Consider the following 19,160-nt stretch of genomic DNA (forward strand, 5'->3'; position numbering starts at 1 on the left):
TACCCTCCTACGGTTTTATTTCCGCATGCAAAAACGCCAAGGCTTCAAGATCATAAAGAATACAAGACATCTGATGCTATCACTCTCTTGCCTGGCATGTGCTCTACAACTAGTGACCCGGACGTGATGCCGATGACCGTTGCATGTCACTGAGCAGAAAGGGGTAATTTGCTGACTACGACCAGATCGATCCTTTGCCGCCGGCTACAGTTGCCGTCTCTGCCCCCGCACCCTCGCTGCCGCCATACCACAATCGGAGTCCCACCACCTGGTTCCTGCAGGTCGAGTGCTGCTTTGAGCTGGCCAAGGTTACTTCCCAGACGATGGTGGAAACGGGCGTTGCATCGGTGATGATGATGGTGATGCCGCTACAGATTAATTTTACATGCGGAGCAGTAAATTAATTTTACATGCGGAGCGTGTTACTGCGTGGCGCGTAACGCGCTAAAAATACCAAGAAAATTCCGAGCGCTGGTGGGCGTGCGCCTCTCGGTGGCCGCCGAGCGTCCCTGGCACGCGCAGTGGCTTTAGAAAAAAAAACTGCCGCAGTCACTGAGGAGCGCCTCGCATTGCCCAGCAACCAACAACGACACCGCTGGCGTAGCACCTGCTCTACGGAACCTCGACGCGACTCCTGGAACGCCGCGCATGCGTCGTGCACGTACGCGCCACCGCTGCGCCCCAGCTGTCGTCAACCGCTACCGCGCATGTAATACTTGGCATAAGGAACACGACGATATCGATGCATATGGCGATGCCTATTATAGCATACTGCAAAGCGACGACGGAACATGTAAAGGAACAATTTAAAACTTGTACAAATCAGTGGTGCTGTGCCGTTCAGTCCCACGAAGAAAGAAATCCTGAGGCTTCGTTATGGTTCAAGCTTATGGTTACTGCCGGGAGCAATAAAGAGTGTTCAGCTGATAGTCAGCGCTCGTGTCTGTATTCTTCTTATACTGTCTTCGTTTAAGCGCTGTTTTCATCGCTTTCAGCTGTCTTTCAAACGTACTTCGAATACAAATGTGCGCGCGCAGAGTGCCGAGACTCGAGGGGCTACGAAATTCCCGCACAAGGGCGCACGAGGAGTGCTTATAGTTCACGTGCCATGTAGCAAACAAAAGCACCTGTAGAAAAAACAAACCGCCATCTAGTATCTTTGCCCGGTTTTTCAGTGGTACCCCCCCCCAAAAAAAAAAAAAAAAAAAAAATTGACATGTACAGGCTCTTTACTGCATGTTTAACTCTGCGGGGTTCATTGGGAACCTCTCAGCCATGACGCGTTCAATCAATCAATCAATCGATCGATCAATCAATCAATCAATCAATCAATCAATCAATCAATCAATCAATCAATCAATCAATCAATCAATCAATCAATCAATCAAGGGGGAAAAGCAAAAGAAATATGCACGCGTACTTCGAATCCTGTGTGTGCGCTCAGAAGCCTAGCATAGCTTTACATGCCCACAGCGTAAAACATACCAGCGGTAGTGTTTGACCAGGCTTTATAAGCAGCAATGTCTGCTGCTCTCGCACGATATTTCATAGTCGGCGCAGCCAAACCATGCATCATAGTTTTTCGTGATTAGCGGCCCACTTCTTCGACCGCTCGAGACCAAAATGAGGGGTCCGAATTACAGCTATTCGCCCTGATTCTCGCACTAGATTTTTTTTAACCGCTGTTGATTTCTGCATTGCAAACAGGCGTCTACGAAATAAAATTGCACCGTGCCGAGGTAGTGGGCGAAATTTTCTCATGGAGCTTGCGTTCTTGTTTTTTCCCACCTTTCAAGTGGATACGTGGCATAGTTGACATAAGTTACAGGCTTGGGCAGACAGTCAACAATTCCTCTGTTCTGCGCCTTCAGCTTTCACATAATCCCACCCCCGCTTTGAAGCTTCTTATTGCAGACCAGAAAAGTGATGAAGAAGCAGGTACGAGGCGCCAAACCAACCACCGTGGTGTCGCAACGACGTCGCGTCCGGACAGTCGGCGTCCTAGAGAGCCCGACCGAGGGAGGAAACGGAGCATGTCAGCACCACGCCAAGTGCAGGTGATGACGACGTACGACGATGGCGCGAAATTATCGCTGAGCAGAAATGAAACAGCAGCGACAGCTTGACAGGCCACGCGGAGAAGACGCCGTCTGAAGGCCACGTCCCGCGACCGCTTTGAGGAGGGCGCATTCCGAGGCTCGTTTTTCCTTGTCCCTCGTGCTTCGAGAGGCCTCCCTACCATCAGTGTCTGCAGCCGGATCGGACTGCTGTCGGGCACGCAATTTTTACTTCTTGTTTGTCTCTCCGTCCCCGATCGGGCTCTTATTGGCGCTATTTTCGTCACGTCATCTTGCCGTCAGCGGCCTTTTCATTTGGAGCTTGGCGCCAGCACGGGGTGCACGTTCTGGGCTTGCAACGGCGGCCACCTTTTCCCCTCCTAGACACACGCACTGTTCTCTTTTTTTCCCCGTTTTATTTGGCCCTTCCCGGACTGTTTTTCTGCTGCGCGGCTTCATAAAAGCGGCGTCCGTGGCCACCCCCGCTCGTCCGAGGACGTCACTCTCCCGTTTTATGATGCGCGGAGCGTGAGAGGGGGGGCGGCCGGGGTGCCGGCCACCCAAGAAAGGCTCTACGGGGCGTCCGGATCAGTCGTCTCGGCAGCCTCGATCTCTGACTCTTTCACGCAATCGATACCAGATGGCGCGACTGACCGCGCTGGCAGTAGCACGATTAGTGGCCAAGGGTCAACGAGAAGATAATCGAACGGCTCGCGCGCTCCGCGCACACAAAGCAAGCAGTTCTGGGCGCCCCCCTCTTTCTTCTACCTTACCAGATCGTCTCTGCGTCGCGCGTGTCCACCCCGGCGCCCCTCCTCGTTTTTCACGCCCCCACCCGGCAACGGCAGATGCCCTCACCCCTTTCTATCCGCGCTTCCTTCTTTCCCCCCTATGTTTCATAACTTGATTCATCGCCTTCCCTTTGGCGCTGCTTGTTGGGCGTGCACCCGGCGATGTAGCGTCGCCTGCGTGATTCGTTTCCTCCTATAGCTGTCGCCCTTTTGCTCTTAATCAGGCTGTCTCTTCCACGTATAAGAGCGGGCGAAATGAAAGGAAATGACGACTTCACTTTTCTCCGCAGGGCTCAGCGACGTCTAAAACCCCTGACGACAGAGGGACGGCCGTGGTGCAACACCAGCTCCTTTCGGGGACGCCCCCAGAAAAGTCTCCCCATTGAATGGGACGCTAAGACGTTCCGTGGCAAACTCGAGATGCGCCTTGCGCAAACGTGGCGCCACGGACTCTGAAGGCGCAAAACGCGGGGGGGGGGGAAAGGCGTCCAAACCTCGGGTTCGGAATCCGCCTTGGGCCTGCTGCGGCCGGGTTTCTCGGCGCCCGTGGAGCGTGAAAGCGGATAGCGACTAAGTCTGCGCGCCTCCCTTTCAGGCTGCACGGGGCCGAGCCAACTTTTCCCGAGCCAGCAGAGTGGAAGCGATTGCTGCTATAACGACATCTCCGCGAGGGGCCCGGAGCGCACCTATAGAGAACAGATTTGCTTAGAGGAGCGTCTCGCAAAAGTCGCGCGCTGCTGCCCAAAGGAACTCGAACGAGGAAAAGAGCCGCCGGGCGCCGCTTGCACAAGTCCCGGACGACCCTTGATGGGAACTGGCTTTTGCGCCCACATCGCCGTGCCACCGATGTGCCCGAGCTTCGGGTCAAGGCTGCCTCTCCTTATAAGCTCCAGTGGCCCTCTCGCCGCGGGCGGGCCCAGTTAGCCGCGCTCTTCGATGATGCAAGGTTGATGCGTATTCCTGAGATAATAAATGCACGAATAAAAAAAGGTACACTTGTAATACCTTGCAGAAACACACACGCAGTGGGTCACAGGTTAATAAGCTGCAATATGCGCTTACAGCTTATCTCTGAGTCACTTAAACTATGAACAAACTCACCGTGAACAAACGAGAACATCACAGGATATTTTTGTCTTACATTTCTGAAGAGGACGTTTTGGGCTTCGTACACTTATGAAAAGGCTCAAGTTTTTATGGCGTTGCGGCCAACACCAAATTGTCATTCGTACTTTAAGACCCACCGAATGATCCTATGATAGGTAGCCCGAGTTCGCTTAACGAAACTTCGATGGATTTCGCTGTGCATGTGAGTGCGTATACTTCCTAACAGAGCCTATAACTTATAAGCTGTTAGTTGGGATACAGTTAAACGAGGATATAACAAGTTGACGAAAATTCGCAATTTTTCGTTACATGCAGGTTTTCTTTAAATGCATGTTTCGAGTTAAGGCTCGCGTGAATGAAGCAGAAACGAAATGAAACGGCTGGAAATCAGTGACGGAGAACTCACGCTTCAAGGATTTTTTTCACATAGTCAAACTGCGTGATTTTCCGTCTGCCGCTTTCCCACAAGCTTAGTCACTACACGGCACTTCAAAAAAGCGAGGTCCCTTACCGCCGTATTCACAAACATGACTTAAGTATCCCTTTTGCTTTTGATACTTTTAGGTACCTCAGCGCGTTTCCAGGAGACAACTTATGCCGAACGGACGCCTTTTCGCGAACTTGATGCTCTTTTCCGAACTCAAAATTGGTGAGAGAGTGCTCCAGGCGGCGTCGTTCTTCTTTTCGCCGGCGGAGACGGCATTTAAAATAGGGAACTTGTCTTGGAAAGACAAAACTTTTCGTTTTCTCGCAGCAGAAATTCGTACCGACTAACCGACACCACAGATAGCAGTCGAGACGTGTGACTACACGCGGAAAGGTAGGCCTAGCACGTGGAAACCCACGGTAGTTCGTGCTGAGGGCGAAACTCGCTAAATTAGTGGCTTTCTACACCTGATTGTTGAAAAAAGTGAAAAAAGAAACAATGGCATATCAGCGTGGCGAATTCGTTACAGCAAGGGTAGCCGTCGCAACGCCTTCGTTACATACAGGTCGCAAACACATGTTTCAATGGGGCTGGTAATGGGGAATTGAAAACCTCGTTAAATCTATGAATTCGTTACATAGAAGCTCGTTACATCCAGGTTTAACTGTACTTCCTAAGGGAGCCAATAGCTTATAGGCTGTCACTCATAGCTGTGATTCAACATAAGCCACCACTCATCAACGCTATGATTGCTCTGTCTTCTAGATTATAAGACAGAGCGGTCATAGCGTTGCTGAATGGCTGGAATGCTCGGTATACAAGAGGGTTGAATACAAGAATCGAAAAACAGTCCATTAATGGGAGGTTAGCTACGGATTGTGAGCAGGAATACACGATAGATGTGCTACCTTAATTGGTTGGTGTAAACGCATCATAACCACCCCGGGGGTCGCTAGCTTTCTAATGCCATCCGCTATTTTGAATACTAACCGAGTATAAGGAGCATATAAGGAACCACGGCAAATTTTTCCTTCCTTCGCCTTATCTCCGGGCGGTACTGGTCCCCACGTTTTAACTCTTTCGATAAGTCACGAGCCACTGGGGTCAGCAAATGTTGGGGGTACCCACCAGACAACAGGCAATTGATTTGAGCCGTGAAGCTTTTTTCTGCTGAATGTACCCATGACTTCAAAAACAAATTTTTTAGACAAGACTTGACAATGCCCCGCATTTGCTGACCGCAGTGGCTCGTGACTTATTGAAAGAGTTAAAACGTGGTGACCAGTACTGCCCGGAGATAAACGACGAAGGAAGGAAAATTTTGTGGTGGTTCCTTATATGCACAGGGTTGCGCATAACCTCAAGAAGACTGGCATGCGCGCAGGTGTCGATGTAATTTTCTTTGCCCCTAACAAGCTTTCGAAGCTGTGTCCGATGGTGAATGGCGGTGGCAGAGAAAAAGTGGAGTGCTTGAAGAAACACCGGGAACAATTTGTGGAATGTGATGAAGGCGTTATTTATTCTCTCCCATTGGATTGCGGAAAAACCTATGTCGGTCAGACGGGTAGATGCCTTAATGATAGGCTGAGGGAGCATAAAAACCTCGTAGGAAAGACGGCTGTTTCGGGCCACCTAGCTGCGCACTGCAAAGATTGTGCCTGCGTGCCGCTGTTCGGGGAGTGTTATTCGAATGCTAGAGGAAAGGACAGGCATACGCGAGAGGTTATCGAGGCACTCGAGATTCAACGTCTTGATGAAAACTGCGTCAGAAGGCCATCTGTTGCCCTCACAGAAAAAGAAAAACAGCATCTTGAGCAACGAGCGTAGAAAACGGGGCGTGAGATTGATTGATTGATTGTAGGGTTTAACGCGCCGACGCAACGCAGGCGATGAGGCGCGCCGTAGTGGAGGGCTCCGGGTTAATTTTGACCACCTGGGGATCTTTAACGTGCGCCGAAATCTCGTACACACGGGCGTTTTTGCTTTTCGCCTCCATCAGAAAAGCGACCGCCGCGGCCGGGAATCGAACCCGCGACCTCGTGCTCAGCAGCGCAACGCCTTAGCCACTGAGCCACCGCGGCGGGTGCGTGAGATAAGTGTTTATGTCATATTTTTTGGGCCCTATTATTGGATGTGTCTTGGTTTATATGTCTTTCATGGTGAAATAAAATATCAGTTGTAGTTCAGCGCTTGTCCTGTCATCTCTTCCTTGTGTGCCGTCGTTTTATGCGCTGTTAACCCTTTATGATGCTACACCAACTAGCCCACCAAGCCATCCTCGGGAACTTCAGAAACGCAAGTCGCTTCGATATTTAGACGGTCATTAGATCATTCATTCTAATACAGTCTACTCAATCCTCGGCGCAATTTGCTCCGGCAAGCCTCACAGTGAAGCACTTGTTTCATGGTTCCACACGCACGACGCACTCATACATGCACAATTTGAGTCAGCATTCTAAGGCAACCCCGTCGTTCAGCTTCCCCTCAATGCACTCGAGTGGCAAATCCATGGCTACAACAAAGCAAAATCAGCGAATGACAGCAACGTACATGCCATCCGGTGTGATCTGCGCTGTGCCACGGCGCAATGCAGATCGTCCGTCATGCTTGTACTGCGCGGTGCCATAGCGCAGACCAAACTTTTGAATCAAATAGTGTGCTCGACGCCGTCATCCAACAAAATATTATGGTTGTCTGCATGTATTGGTCAATCGAGTGTGTTGAGGGGAGGCTGAACCACGGGATTGTCCTATAACTAAGTATCTGTTAGGCGGTTATTAAGGTCGTCAGCGCGATCGCGAGAAAGCCTTTACGGGAAACTGCCAGATATACGCATCTGGAACAAAAGCAAGAAAGGTTCAAGTGGCGTGCTGAATGGGCACCCGATGCTAAAGGAAGAGGCGCAATCGCTCTCCTCCCATAGGGGAAGAAGGAAGTGCGCAGCTGCAGGCACGCCCTTCATCGTCACGAAGGAATCCTTCGCACACGAGAGACGTAGAGAAACATCTAAACTTACCCTACAGGTACTTCACTGGTGCAATAAAACGTTTGTTTTAGTAGATATTGGTGCTCCACAGACCCCGTGGTGTGTGCACATCTAAATGCTTTTGACTATGTACCACTGCAGTCGCCTCCTTATGCGCCCAACAGCGTAAGATGGCGTGAAAGGGCTCCCGCAGGGTTGGACTGCAAGTCCGTCGTAGGAGTGGGGGCTGGCCAGAAAAATAGCTTAACTGAGCATTTGTAACTGCAGTACGAAAGCTAACTCAGCCTGCCACATTTGGTTATAAGGGCTTTAGAAAGTACAGATTCATGCATCTTTAAGAATAACAAAGTTCTAAATAAATTCTTGATGGACCTATTCGGTATACATTTTGAAACCAAGATTTGATAGAGCACGCGTGCTTACACGTAGCTATGGCATCGCCTTCCCGAGAAGTTCAAGTCAGGAAGGGACAGAACGGGCCAAAGACTACTCCGTTGAAGAATCCGAGACCTTAGAAATAGCCTGGGCAGCGCCTGCACTGCGAGGCAACCCTCTCACGAACATATACACTGACAGCAAAAAGGTACGCACGGTACTGACATAAGGCCTCATTCCGAAACTTGCTTTGGAAGTGCTCAAACATCTTTAGGTACAGTAAGGCTACACTGAGTACGGGGTACGCTAGTTTGGTAGGCAACAAATGAGTAAACCTGATTGTCTGTGAAACGTTTCTCAGGGCACCTACAAACAGTAGACGCAAAGTTGCCCCTACTCTCCTTCCTCCCAGCTCCCTTTGCACAAGAGGTTGTTCAGCCAACAGCCAAACACAGTAAAGCTGACTCACTGACTCAAACACGAACACTACTCATACGCGTCTAAGTGTATGTGCTAAATGCCATATCGACACTTCCATCTCCAATCTGTGAGGTATGCAAAATCCACTGAAATTAAGATCAAATTTTATAGCTCTGCCTGCAGGTAGATATAAGTAATATCCGCAGGGTTTGGCTGAGCAGCAACGAGCGATGGCGGACTTTTTCAAGGTCATCGGCACCCTGCTGGCCCGGACAAACGCCTGGAAGACTCACCAACGAGGAAATCCAGTGGTCCCCTGGACTGCGGAGGCTTTAACCAGAAGTGCAAATAGAATTCATTCTCTCTCTTTCTCTCCCTGTCTCTGTCGACATGCTTTCTGCCTTTCTTGCGGCCTAATAAAAAATATACCATAACAGTGCCCTTGACGCAGCAAAAGTTAGCCTTTTTATTGACATAGAAGCTTTGAATGAACACACCCTGCACAAATAAGGTGGCAAAATGAAGTGGGACCTTTGAGAAAAGAGACGTAAAAAGTGGGGGAGTTGGGAAAGCTCGAGAACATTGCGCACCAAATACGTTTCATTTCTCTCCGGGTGTTGGTTGCGGAGCTAGAAGTACGCCTCAACGTCTTTGGCAATCATGGAATCGGAAGCTCAGACAATGCCCTGTTCCAGCTTCCGAACGGAAATCGCTGTCCCGACGAAACTGGCAAGCTGTATCGTCGTCGGAAATCTATCGTGCAAGCAAATATACCTAGCCGGCCACACTGAGGTGGAGACAGCCATCGGAGAATGCCCAGCAAACGCCGTAATCGAACGCCCCACCATAGTAGCGCTGTATCGCTCGATTCGAAGTCACCGCCACAACGACTCAATCTTCGCGTCACATCAAAAGGCGCCAATAGGCACGGCAAGACCCTTTTTGCCTCGTACCCCACTTACACAACACACCCAAACATAGACTGTTTTTCTCCTATTCATCCTAGTTGCGCCTTTTTTAGCTTTTTTTACTAAAAAAGCACGACTGCCCAACGTTTTCCTTGTAGGCCTTCTTTAAAAAAAATCATGCGTGAAGGGGAAGTCTGTAGGCTTGATGAATTGTGCCTCGGAGGGCGACATGGAGTGCAGGCATTGTTATCTCCGCGGCGTCGTCCCAACTCTGCTGCGTGCGGGGTTGCGCGTGCCAGAGCAGAGAGCGCGGAGCGCGGAAGGACGGCATCTTCCGCCGGAAAAGGGGGAAAGCAGCGGCGGCACGCTAGCTCGTCCGTCACGTGACTGCGAGGACGCATCAATCTGAAGCTAGGGAGGCAAAACCCATCGAAGCCGAAACCCACCTCGGGGGGCCCGCGGGCGGAAACCATCGAACTGGAAGCAACGCTGGCGGACGCGGAAAGGAGAATCGCACAGCCCGGGGTGGAGACCAAGCCGACTGGAAAGCCCTCGCTCTCCTCCGCTGCCTCGCCGCTTCCTTCCGCGGTGTCCTCTCCTCCCCCCGCGCCCCAATCTCTGCCCCACGGTATCTGGCCCTCTGGCTGGCTGGTGCAGTTTCCCGCCAGTACAGCAGGCCGGAAGCGACGGCGGTTCGCTGCAGTGGCCACGAGTTACTCCGGCTTCGCACAGATAGCTGTAATTGAGTCAACTCCCCCCTACACTCACCTCCCCCGCCCCCGTCCAGTCCCAGATCCTGGCCGCCACCCTCTCCCTTATCGTGAAACACGAAGCGCGCAACATGCCTCGCTCCTTGTTTATCAATTTTGTACAGGAACGTGTTCCTAAGCTGTAGCTTCATCCGGTACAAACACTTTACCCCTTTGCTAATATTCACGACTTGAAAAGGGGGGGCATTGTCTGCTCTCGTCGTAGTGCTTCCGGTCATGCCTCTTACGGCCATAACAAATTATTAATACCGAGTTTTTTTCTGGAGGTAAAAAAAAATAGCGGTTTTCAATATAGTGCGTCTATGAGAAACGCATGCGCACAACGCAAGGAATCAGGCTCCCCCGGAGGGATTGGGAACACCTTAAAACAGCCATCAATGCGCTCCCCTAGAAGGTGCAACATACGGAAGAGAATTTCTCCTGGTCGACCACAGCCTGAACGACATCGAGCACGCAAACTGCAGCCAGGTGAACATACGGCTGCTGGTCTCGTAGATTGGAGAAAAACAGACGTTTTCAATTCATAGCTTCGTGAATTTTGTGAAGCGGGCACATTAGCCGCTTAGCGCTACCGATTACTGGTCAGTCTGCGGAGGTATTCGCCACGAAGAAAGGAGCAACGACAACTCTTCTTCTAGCTCTGGCAATGTGTGAACTGGTAGCGCATGGGGGCCGTCGGCGTCTCCAGTCGTGTCATGTAGTCACGGTACTAGAACACAGGGACACTCGTTTTCCAACGCCTCGCTCTAGAACGTAACGCGTACTGAAAGAACATACGAGGACACTCGTGTTCCAACGCCTCTTAATAAAGTTATAAAGTTATCTCTCTCTCTCGCACGCGCTAGAACGTTTCATCTACATGAACAAAAACCCATAATAAAAGAGCACACCGAGACACTTGTTTTCCAACGCCTCGCGCTACTTCTTAGAGTTACTTCTTAGCACACTGTGGCCTGCGACGCGAAGATAACTTATGGCCAGTATGTGTCTCATTTAGTTGCTTAAATCCGGTTCAATGCAACAGAGGGTGCCACCGCCTCAGCAAGCTCGCGATTGCTCCTTCCACCGGTGTTTCTCCGGCGCTTAATCAGCGCGCGCCGTGGGGCAGGAGAGAGACTTACAATCTTTGAATACACTAATACACTGCATGCTTCACCCCCCCCTCCCTCCCAGGTATCACGTTAGTGGAGGTGGCCCATGATGTTTTTTTTTTGTTTTGTTTATTTTGTCTTTACAGGTGCAGCGATTTTCTTACGGCGGTGTTTCGCAGAATGGGGCGCTCACGACTTTTCGTCTAAAAATAGAATAGAAACACAACAAAACCAAGAAAATAACCAAGTGGGGCACCCCGCTCGAGCCCAATTCTGCATTCACTCTGCTGTAACGACTTGTTTGCTCCGCCGCGTATTATGATGACATAGTTCGTGTCATTCGACGAGTTAATAGCGAAGTTTTGGTGAGGTTTGCGGCAACAGACGCCAATCCTAAATGGGGTGGCGAATCTCGCTCGTAGCTTTCGTTTCCGTTTTCTCAAAACGCCATTTTTCAAGAACCCTGCGCCGGAAGTATCAGAAAGCTCCAATAATTTACCTACTTTTTTTAAAAAATACGTTAGCGCTGACCGAAAATGTTTGTACCTTAGGGCAAGCCCTTTTAATGAACAAATAGTGCAAATGAAAGTAAACGTCAAATTTTCAAAATTTTGCTCGGAACAACTGCGAAAAAAATTATAAGAGCAAATTCGGTGCCTAATTATGGCAGACAACTGCACGTGCGAGTGTTCATCTGTGCGCGTGTGTGCGCGTGTACTTTTTCTCCTACGTGCGAGCAAGAGTGCGCACGCATACGTATAGATGCGTCTGCATGCATGCAATTTCAGGAAAAAATAATTACTTTTTATGCCTTTTTTATGCCTGCTGTTCGAAGTGCGGCCAGTGGTTCATAGCCGCGGAAAATTAAACGTTCGGCGGCTGTGTTCCGATAAACTCGGTGGGGCAAGTCTCGCTTCCCTGCAACTTGTAGTGCGAGGCCCGTCTGCCCTATTAATCAAAAACTGTTCGTTAGAGTTGAGGTTGAGGTCTCTTTTTTCACCCTCCTTATCGCGCTTTCCCTTCCTCCTCCTCGCTTCGCTCCTCCCTCCCTACCTCTTCCTTGCTTTCTTTCTCTCTCTTTCCCCTCCGATGTTCGTAGGCTGAGCGCTAAGACTAGGAAGGGCAGGCTGACGTCAGAAGGCAACACCGCATACGGCGCACGTTAATGTCGCTTGTTTTCCCAGCGCTTCCCGGTTGTAGGCGCTGTGCCCCGACTTACCTTGGCTCTTTCCTGACGCAGACGTCGTCGTCGATATTTCCGTCGATGGCTCCGTCTTCCCCAGTGTTGCCTCGATTTCTGCAGCGGAACGAGGGGCATTCCGTGGTTATTCCAAATGTATGTTTAGCAATACGATCGGCAGATTAGTTCAACTGAATTGAATGTTGCTCTTAGGAAGAAAATTAGCAGTGGCTTAGCTCGGCTATGCCAGCATATACGTAGCGTGAGCTAAAGTTCAGCTGGTTATTCTTAGCTTTCCTGGTTGTCTACGATTAGTTTGATTATCATGCTTACTGCTGCTTTAATGACACACACACGGTATACGCATTATGTGATGCATGTATATTTATCAAGCGGCTCCGGCGCAGCGTCACCAATCGCCCCAGAGCTAAGGTGGTTCCACAGGCGCACGCCGCTGTTGCTGCGACGCACTAGCCATCGGTTCCACACCCGGCCACCCCTAGCATGATAATCAAGTGGACCGGGCCGCCACGTGCGGAACGGAGTTCGGCAAAGACGCTGGGCGCGTGGGGTGTGTGCGAGACACATTTTCATTAAATGGCGTTCGTTTTTACCTTTTTTTCTTTCTTTTTCTAATCTCCTTACTTTTATTTCTCTACTCATATACTGCTAATTCATCCCAATAATTAAAAATTTTTCTTCCCCTTCAAAAATTACCTAATTTCTTTCGGTAAGGCGCCCATTTCCTGGTCAATCCCCCTGAGTGGGTACGCGCCATTTCATTGGAACCACCACCACCAACGAGCAGCGAGCAACATTCTGTGTGCCGTGTGACGTCCCTGCTCCTCGTGCATGCGCAACACGGCTCTCCAGGAGCCACGCGACACGGCTCAACCTCGGCCAGTGTAGCTCACGCTACAAATAGAATGTTCGAGCAGTTCCCCGCTCAATAACTATTATCCCTACCGTCATTGGCCAAGGCCATAAAATAGGAGTAAATATGTAAATACAGATGTTTGCTTTCCTGGTTTCACTAAGACGACAGATTAAAAGAAAATATAGCTAATTGTCTTTGCGCATAACGCTTTGAGGGAACACGACATTGAGAACTTAATTTTTAAATTGATGATGAATATGTTAATAAAAAGAAAAAAAATTCAAGGACCCTACTTCATCTAATAAATTTTGTGCGCTCCCTCTCCAGCCCCCCTTCCCGTTTTTTTAGAGCCATGCTTCCGGAAATTTGGGCGAGTGTTTGACGCAAACCCCGTAACAATGTTTCATAATCTTACAAAATGTAAATTTCTCCCGCTAATTTGTTGAGAGTGGGGGGGAGAGATTATTTTAAATCAATTAAACACCGTAATTTAGAGTGCCCAAAGATTATAGTATGGGCCCAGTTATGCGATAAGCGAAACCTTATCTGAACCAACCGAGCTTGCCCGAGACTTGTAGCTCAAGTGGTGCGTAACTGCTGCCATTACACTCTAAAATAGTAACAAGAACTATACTTTCAGTGTGGGTTAAGTTAAACACCGGGAATGCGGCAAATTGAACCGGGTCAACGCACCTCGCCGCGTTCCCTTAACGCCGCAGTTCTACGGCGAGCTGTGTGGGCGTGCGGACAAAAGGCGGGTCAAGAAAAGGCGGGCGGGGCAAGTGGAACACCGGGAGAAAATGCCACGTACTTGTTAAACCGTTGTGTTTGGAAGCCACACTCATCTCTGAGCAAGGGGAAAAAAGGAAAGGAAAAAAGGGGTCCTCCCCGGTCAACCGCTGAGGGAGAAATTGATACCGTAATGAAACAGAGAAGGGGGACCTTTTTTTCCCCTCGAGGAACAAAAAAAGAAAAGAAAAGATGAGAAGCAAGCGCAGGACCTCTTACGGCGAGCGCGGGATGCTCCCCTTTCCGAACTTTCTGCTGGGTGCAACGAACTTCTTAAAGAACCGCCGATAGTGAGGGAAGGCTAAGAAGTCATTAGCGCTCAAGTCCGCCGAAATGGCAGCACCTCCATACTGCAGTGCACAGCACACAGCTCCATCATTATCGCCGTCAACTGAGCCCGGGCGGGCGGAAAAAATGAGAATACGAACTTGCGGTGCCAGAAGCAACCCTGCTTAAAGCGTTCACAAAAACGCTCCCCAAGTCGTTAACCGGCTGTTGCATCTTTTGAAGCTGCAGGGAGCGTTTTGGGCATATTTAATGACGTTTCATGGATGTCTGGTCACCGGCTAAATGAGTGAAATCGAAAAAAGAGTGCAACAGATCCGCTTAGGGCTGCATATGGGAGGCGAAGCGAGCATTTTCTCAGTCCCTGAGATACTCTATAAGCGCAGCTATTGCTTGTCTTGTTAAAATGATGTCAGTGTGAACTAAATGGCTGGTCGGAGTTTATTTCCACAAGCCCTAAACTAACTCGAGGCATCGTTGGGCAAATAAATGAGGGCTCACGGACAAGTGGAAAATATTCGAGTGAAAGGACCCGGCTACAACCAACCTTAATAGAACTAAATTCGAGCAACGCTGGCTAGAACCAGGTGAACAAGACCGGTGAACAGTGTGACACAGTTTTCGGCGGCGGGGCGTTTCCCTTACTCTCTTTGGGACGGTGTATTTTTTACTGAGCTTAGATGGGGTGTTTTAACAGCGAAGGTGTTCGGCAAATCGTTATTTTGCACGTCCGAAGTTTAAAATATCTAGAAAATGCCGAGCGCACGTGAGAGCGTGCTTCGCGGCGACCACCCGGATGTTCAAAAAAACCAAGCAAATGCCCACTGCTCATGTGTGCGTGCCTCGCAGGGACCACCCAGCGTCCCCGGCGCACGTTTGTCAAGCTAATCATGCGCCCTTAGGAAGATTGGCAAAGATTGTGGCGACTACCCGGCAGTTAAAAAAACGAAGAAAATGCCCAGCGCTCGTGTATGCGATGCGTGCCTCGCGCGGCATCCACCCAGCGTCCCCGGCGCACGTTTGTCAAGTCAAGCATGCCCACTTAAGGGGATTTCCCAAGATTGGTGAAAAAAGCCTCCAGCGTTCACCGTAATCGTGGCGGCACTTACTCGGAACGAGAAAGATTCGTCATAGTGTACGCCCCTCCAAGGTGATGTCCAATGATCATCACTTAAAAAAATATATTAATGAAGCGCACACTTATATAGCAACAGTGATGCAGCAAATGTCGTTGCGGCAGCGAATAAGAAGCAAATCCGCCGCAATCGTGTACTTAAACCGTCGTGATGGTCGTGAAGGTTGCGCACAGCTCCGCTACCTTCAAATCTTACACGTTAGTGTGAGCTTCCTTCATTTTTTGGTTTGATTTCGTACAAACAATTCAATGCGAATTTTCACTTGGACGATGTCTGGTAAATAGCTTTATATTGGCTCCATTTCACCTCAAATGTTCCATATGTGTCTGTGTGAGCCTAGCGCCCGATGTTTGTATAGTGGGAAAGTTGTTTACCTATCCCTACAGTCTGCCTTTTTAAAATATTATCAAGGACGGGCTGGCACCTCCTTACCGTAGGGTGCGGTTAAATAAGCAGCAGTGGTCCTGTGCTCAGAAAGATCATGCCAGTGTGAGCGTCGTCTGCTAGCATGTTCCCGCAAGCACGACATACACCCTCCTGCTGTAATTGGCTGGCTCCATTCACCACCGACTAGTGACCGCTAGTGTCACTAGATAAGGTATCAGAACACCGCCACTGATGCACGCGAGTCAGCAACCGCGGCCATTTTGGGTCTATCAGTGTTGCGAGATTGCTACATCTAAGGCCTGCCCGCTAACTCCGACCGGGTCGTTCTTTAGTGACACTGCCGAAGATGGAGCAAAACGGCATCTTCGGGCACACTTCTTCTGCTGAACTGCTGCTAAACGCGTTATCTTTGATTCGCGCTCGGAACGATGTCAGTCGCGCTCAGCCGCAGAGCAGGGACAGCATTCTAAGCCTACCAGAGTTGACCGACTAAAACTCATAAACAACAAAATGGCGGTGCCCATGAACCGTCGCAGTGTGAACAAATGTCACGTAATTCGAACTGACTAATAATCATGGCAGCGGCACAGAAAAAAAGAAAAAAAGAGTGCCGATACTCTGTAACCTTATATAGTGACAGCAATGTCCCGTGCCCTTCTTCACTGCTATCTATTCTTTCGTGACTGTCGTAACATAGGTATGCGCGCGCATCACGGCATATTATTCGTACGCATAAATTCCACCTATCACTGACCGATGGCGGGAAGCGCCTCAAAGCAAGCTGTTTTTATTTTAAAGACGATAGTCTTTTTTCGGCTACTTAGAGGGACCCTGCAACACTTTCGATAAACGCTTTCACCCTTTCCTTCGCGCCTGGAAGCATTGTGGAAGCTATAGTTATCGCCAGCACGGACCGGCACTGCGCAATCTGCACGTCGCAGCAGATCCGCCTTCCGTTTCTGCTTTGCTTTTGTGGCGATATTTTTAAGGTGAATGGCTGCCGAATGCGCTTATTGCTGTAACTTAAAAGAAGCCGGCCAATAGCCACTCCTCCGCTCTAATGACGACATTCGAGCGCTCGAGGAACGCCAAGATCCGGAAAGAGAAAAAAAGATTTTCAGCAAGTTCCAAAGTTATCTGATGGGCATAGAGCAGCAACTTTTGGCTGATGTTCTTTGTGACCCCCTATTCTAAGATACTGGCCGTGTTTGTTGAGTACGTTTTGAAAGCATTTAAGATTTAGAAAAAAAGTTGAAAACAGCGTTGCAGGGTCCCTTTAAAGACGACAATGTTGGTCTGTATGTCTGTCTGTCTGTCCGTTAATTCGGCCGCCCGGCCAAAAGGTAGGCGCATTTTTGAACGAGACGTTCATATGGGCAAAACATTTCGAAACTACTTAATCTGGCGGCAGTGTTCATCCTTGTCAACCTTGTTGACCAAAACGAAAACATTAGGCATACCTGAGCCCGGACATCAATACATAAGTAACGTTTGAATTGTTCTTTTAATTAAACATACATGGCTGCTTGATTCTTGCCAAAACAAATAAAAAATACGCCCTGAAAAAGAGTTTGTCCTCGAAATACAAAGAGCGTCAGCGGCACCCCCTCGTGGCAGAGTTCCAAGTTCAACAGTAACAAAATGTTCCAGTAGATGGCGCGAGCAGTAGAACGCGGCAAAATTGAATTGACTTGAGCAAACCTCTACCGTGTTTACTGTGGTAGGAGCGAAACGGGAGAGCAAGAGCGTGAAAGGTGGGCGGCAAAGAGAAGGCAGGACAGAAAGAGAAGAGATGACATTGTAGGGGCGACAGAAGACTATTGTAATTCGACGACATTTGCAGCGAAGTGAGTAGATACGCGGAGAATCTTTTGCTTGAGTTTCCTCGCCTATGCTCGGGGCGACAGCAGGTATGGAAAAGAAATAAACGGGATGGCACTCCAACTGCGAAATCCACGTATAAACTATTGCCTGCGTTGTTGCTGTCCTGACTCGGCGGTGAACTGAGCTGAGTGGTTAACAGAAAAAAGGTGTGTGCCGCGTTTGAAGCAAGATCCTAGCAGATGACACTCGCACTGGCGTGATCATTCTGCGCATGCTGCTGCTCTAGCTCATTTCGCCGCTTTCTGTAGTGATGTGGCCCTGGCCCACCTGCGAATGGCTTGCTGCTCCTTTGTTGGTAGCCTATATTGGTTCTGTTGTGTAATAAAGCGCATTTTACACAACCATGTACGGCCAAGATTTTCACAAAGGGCGCGAAAGAAATGAAGTATTTATTTATTTATTTATTTATAGGCAGAACTCTGAAATATTCGTGTTTCCGGTTGCTCTTTGCTCCCTCCTTTCACGAATCAGGCCCGCCCGTACGTTGCTGTCAACCGTAGGAATCTTCTACTGTCCCGCTAAAGTTTAAAAAAAAAGTGCGGCTGATTTCTTAGATATTTCAAGTGTTTGCGGTCTTGGCTAATAAGCAACATGTTCAAACACCGGTAACTGCCCCGTTCTCACTCCTCTGTCGCCCCGAACTTCCAGAAGTGCTTCCTCGAAATATGCCCTTAGCCCTGGAGTCCTGCTGTTCATCCATCTAGCACGCCTGCCGCGTTGATGAGGGCGGCAGGAACGCAGACGTATCAATTTTGAATCAGTTGAGCCCTCGCACTTCAATAAGTATCCGCGAAGATCAAGAGGGAAAGTGGCGCGTGTGGGCTGGCAGTGAAGCGAAAAACAAAAAGTGGATAATAAGGAGAGGCTGAGGGGAAAAGACTGGGGGGCCCAGAAGCCGTGTTACACTGGCGCTCACCTTGAGCCCAGGCGGAGTGAGCTAATACTCGGCCCCAGGAAGCTCATCCCCGCGGAAGCAGCTCTTCTTCTTCGGGAGCCTAAACGCTCATCAGGCGTCAAGCACCGCGCCGCGCGCGTCGTTATTGAGAGCGGCCCGGCGACCGACCGACCTGGACGCGTTCCCTTCCCCGGGCCAAACAAGATTAAAGCAAAGTGGCGGGGAAGGAGGCGCGCGAAAAGAAACACGAGGGGCCGCCGCGCACAGAGTTCCCCGAGAGCTCCTCAGCGTGGTCCATCAGCTGCCGGGCGCATATGAACGCTTTACGAAACCGTCCAGAAGTTCACAAGTAGGCTTCATTCACAACTGATAGGTTGGTAAGCCTTCCAGCTCACCCGACACTCTTCACGCCTTCTGATTGGTGTGCTTTATTGAATGGAATAAGTTTTTGGTAATTATTGTCCTCTATCTCGACCATTCCCGAGGACGTATATAGCCCTTGCAGTTGAGTCAATGCCATTTCCAAGCCCTTGTTCCCTGGGTGGCGTGTGGAGAGGGTGAGTTGGCCAGGGAAGCAACGGGTAGAGAAGAGAAAAGGGACGGTAAGAGACGCGCTCCCATAATCACACCGCACGGGTGCTGAGAACGCAGCCCCTGGCGGGAGCGCTAATATCGCGAGCGCACTTTACGATCCTGCGGGGCTTTACTGCTGATGTGATTATTTACGAGGGCACGGAGCCTCCGCCGAAGCCCCGGCGCCCTTCACGGACAAGCAGGGCCCTCCCGTTGTAAACG

At 49.9% G+C, this 19,160-nt stretch overlaps 1 protein-coding gene across 1 annotated transcript in view; it reads right to left on the reverse strand.

Annotated features, from left to right (window-relative positions):
- Nucleotides 1-19,160, reverse strand: part of LOC144170764 (uncharacterized) — a 233,639-nt gene that overhangs the window by 25,303 nt on the left and 189,176 nt on the right. Inside the window, exon 11 of the mRNA XM_077700752.1 lies at nt 12,152-12,229. Coding sequence (XP_077556878.1) covers nt 12,152-12,229 — 78 coding nt within the window. The remainder of the gene's footprint in view (nt 1-12,151; nt 12,230-19,160) is intronic.

This window comes from Haemaphysalis longicornis, unplaced genomic scaffold, assembly GCF_048455015.1.
Source record: "Haemaphysalis longicornis isolate Haplotype H1 unplaced genomic scaffold, Haemaphysalis longicornis Haplotype H1 scaffold_2, whole genome shotgun sequence".
In the NCBI taxonomy this organism is placed as follows: Eukaryota; Metazoa; Arthropoda; class Arachnida; order Ixodida; family Ixodidae; genus Haemaphysalis; species Haemaphysalis longicornis.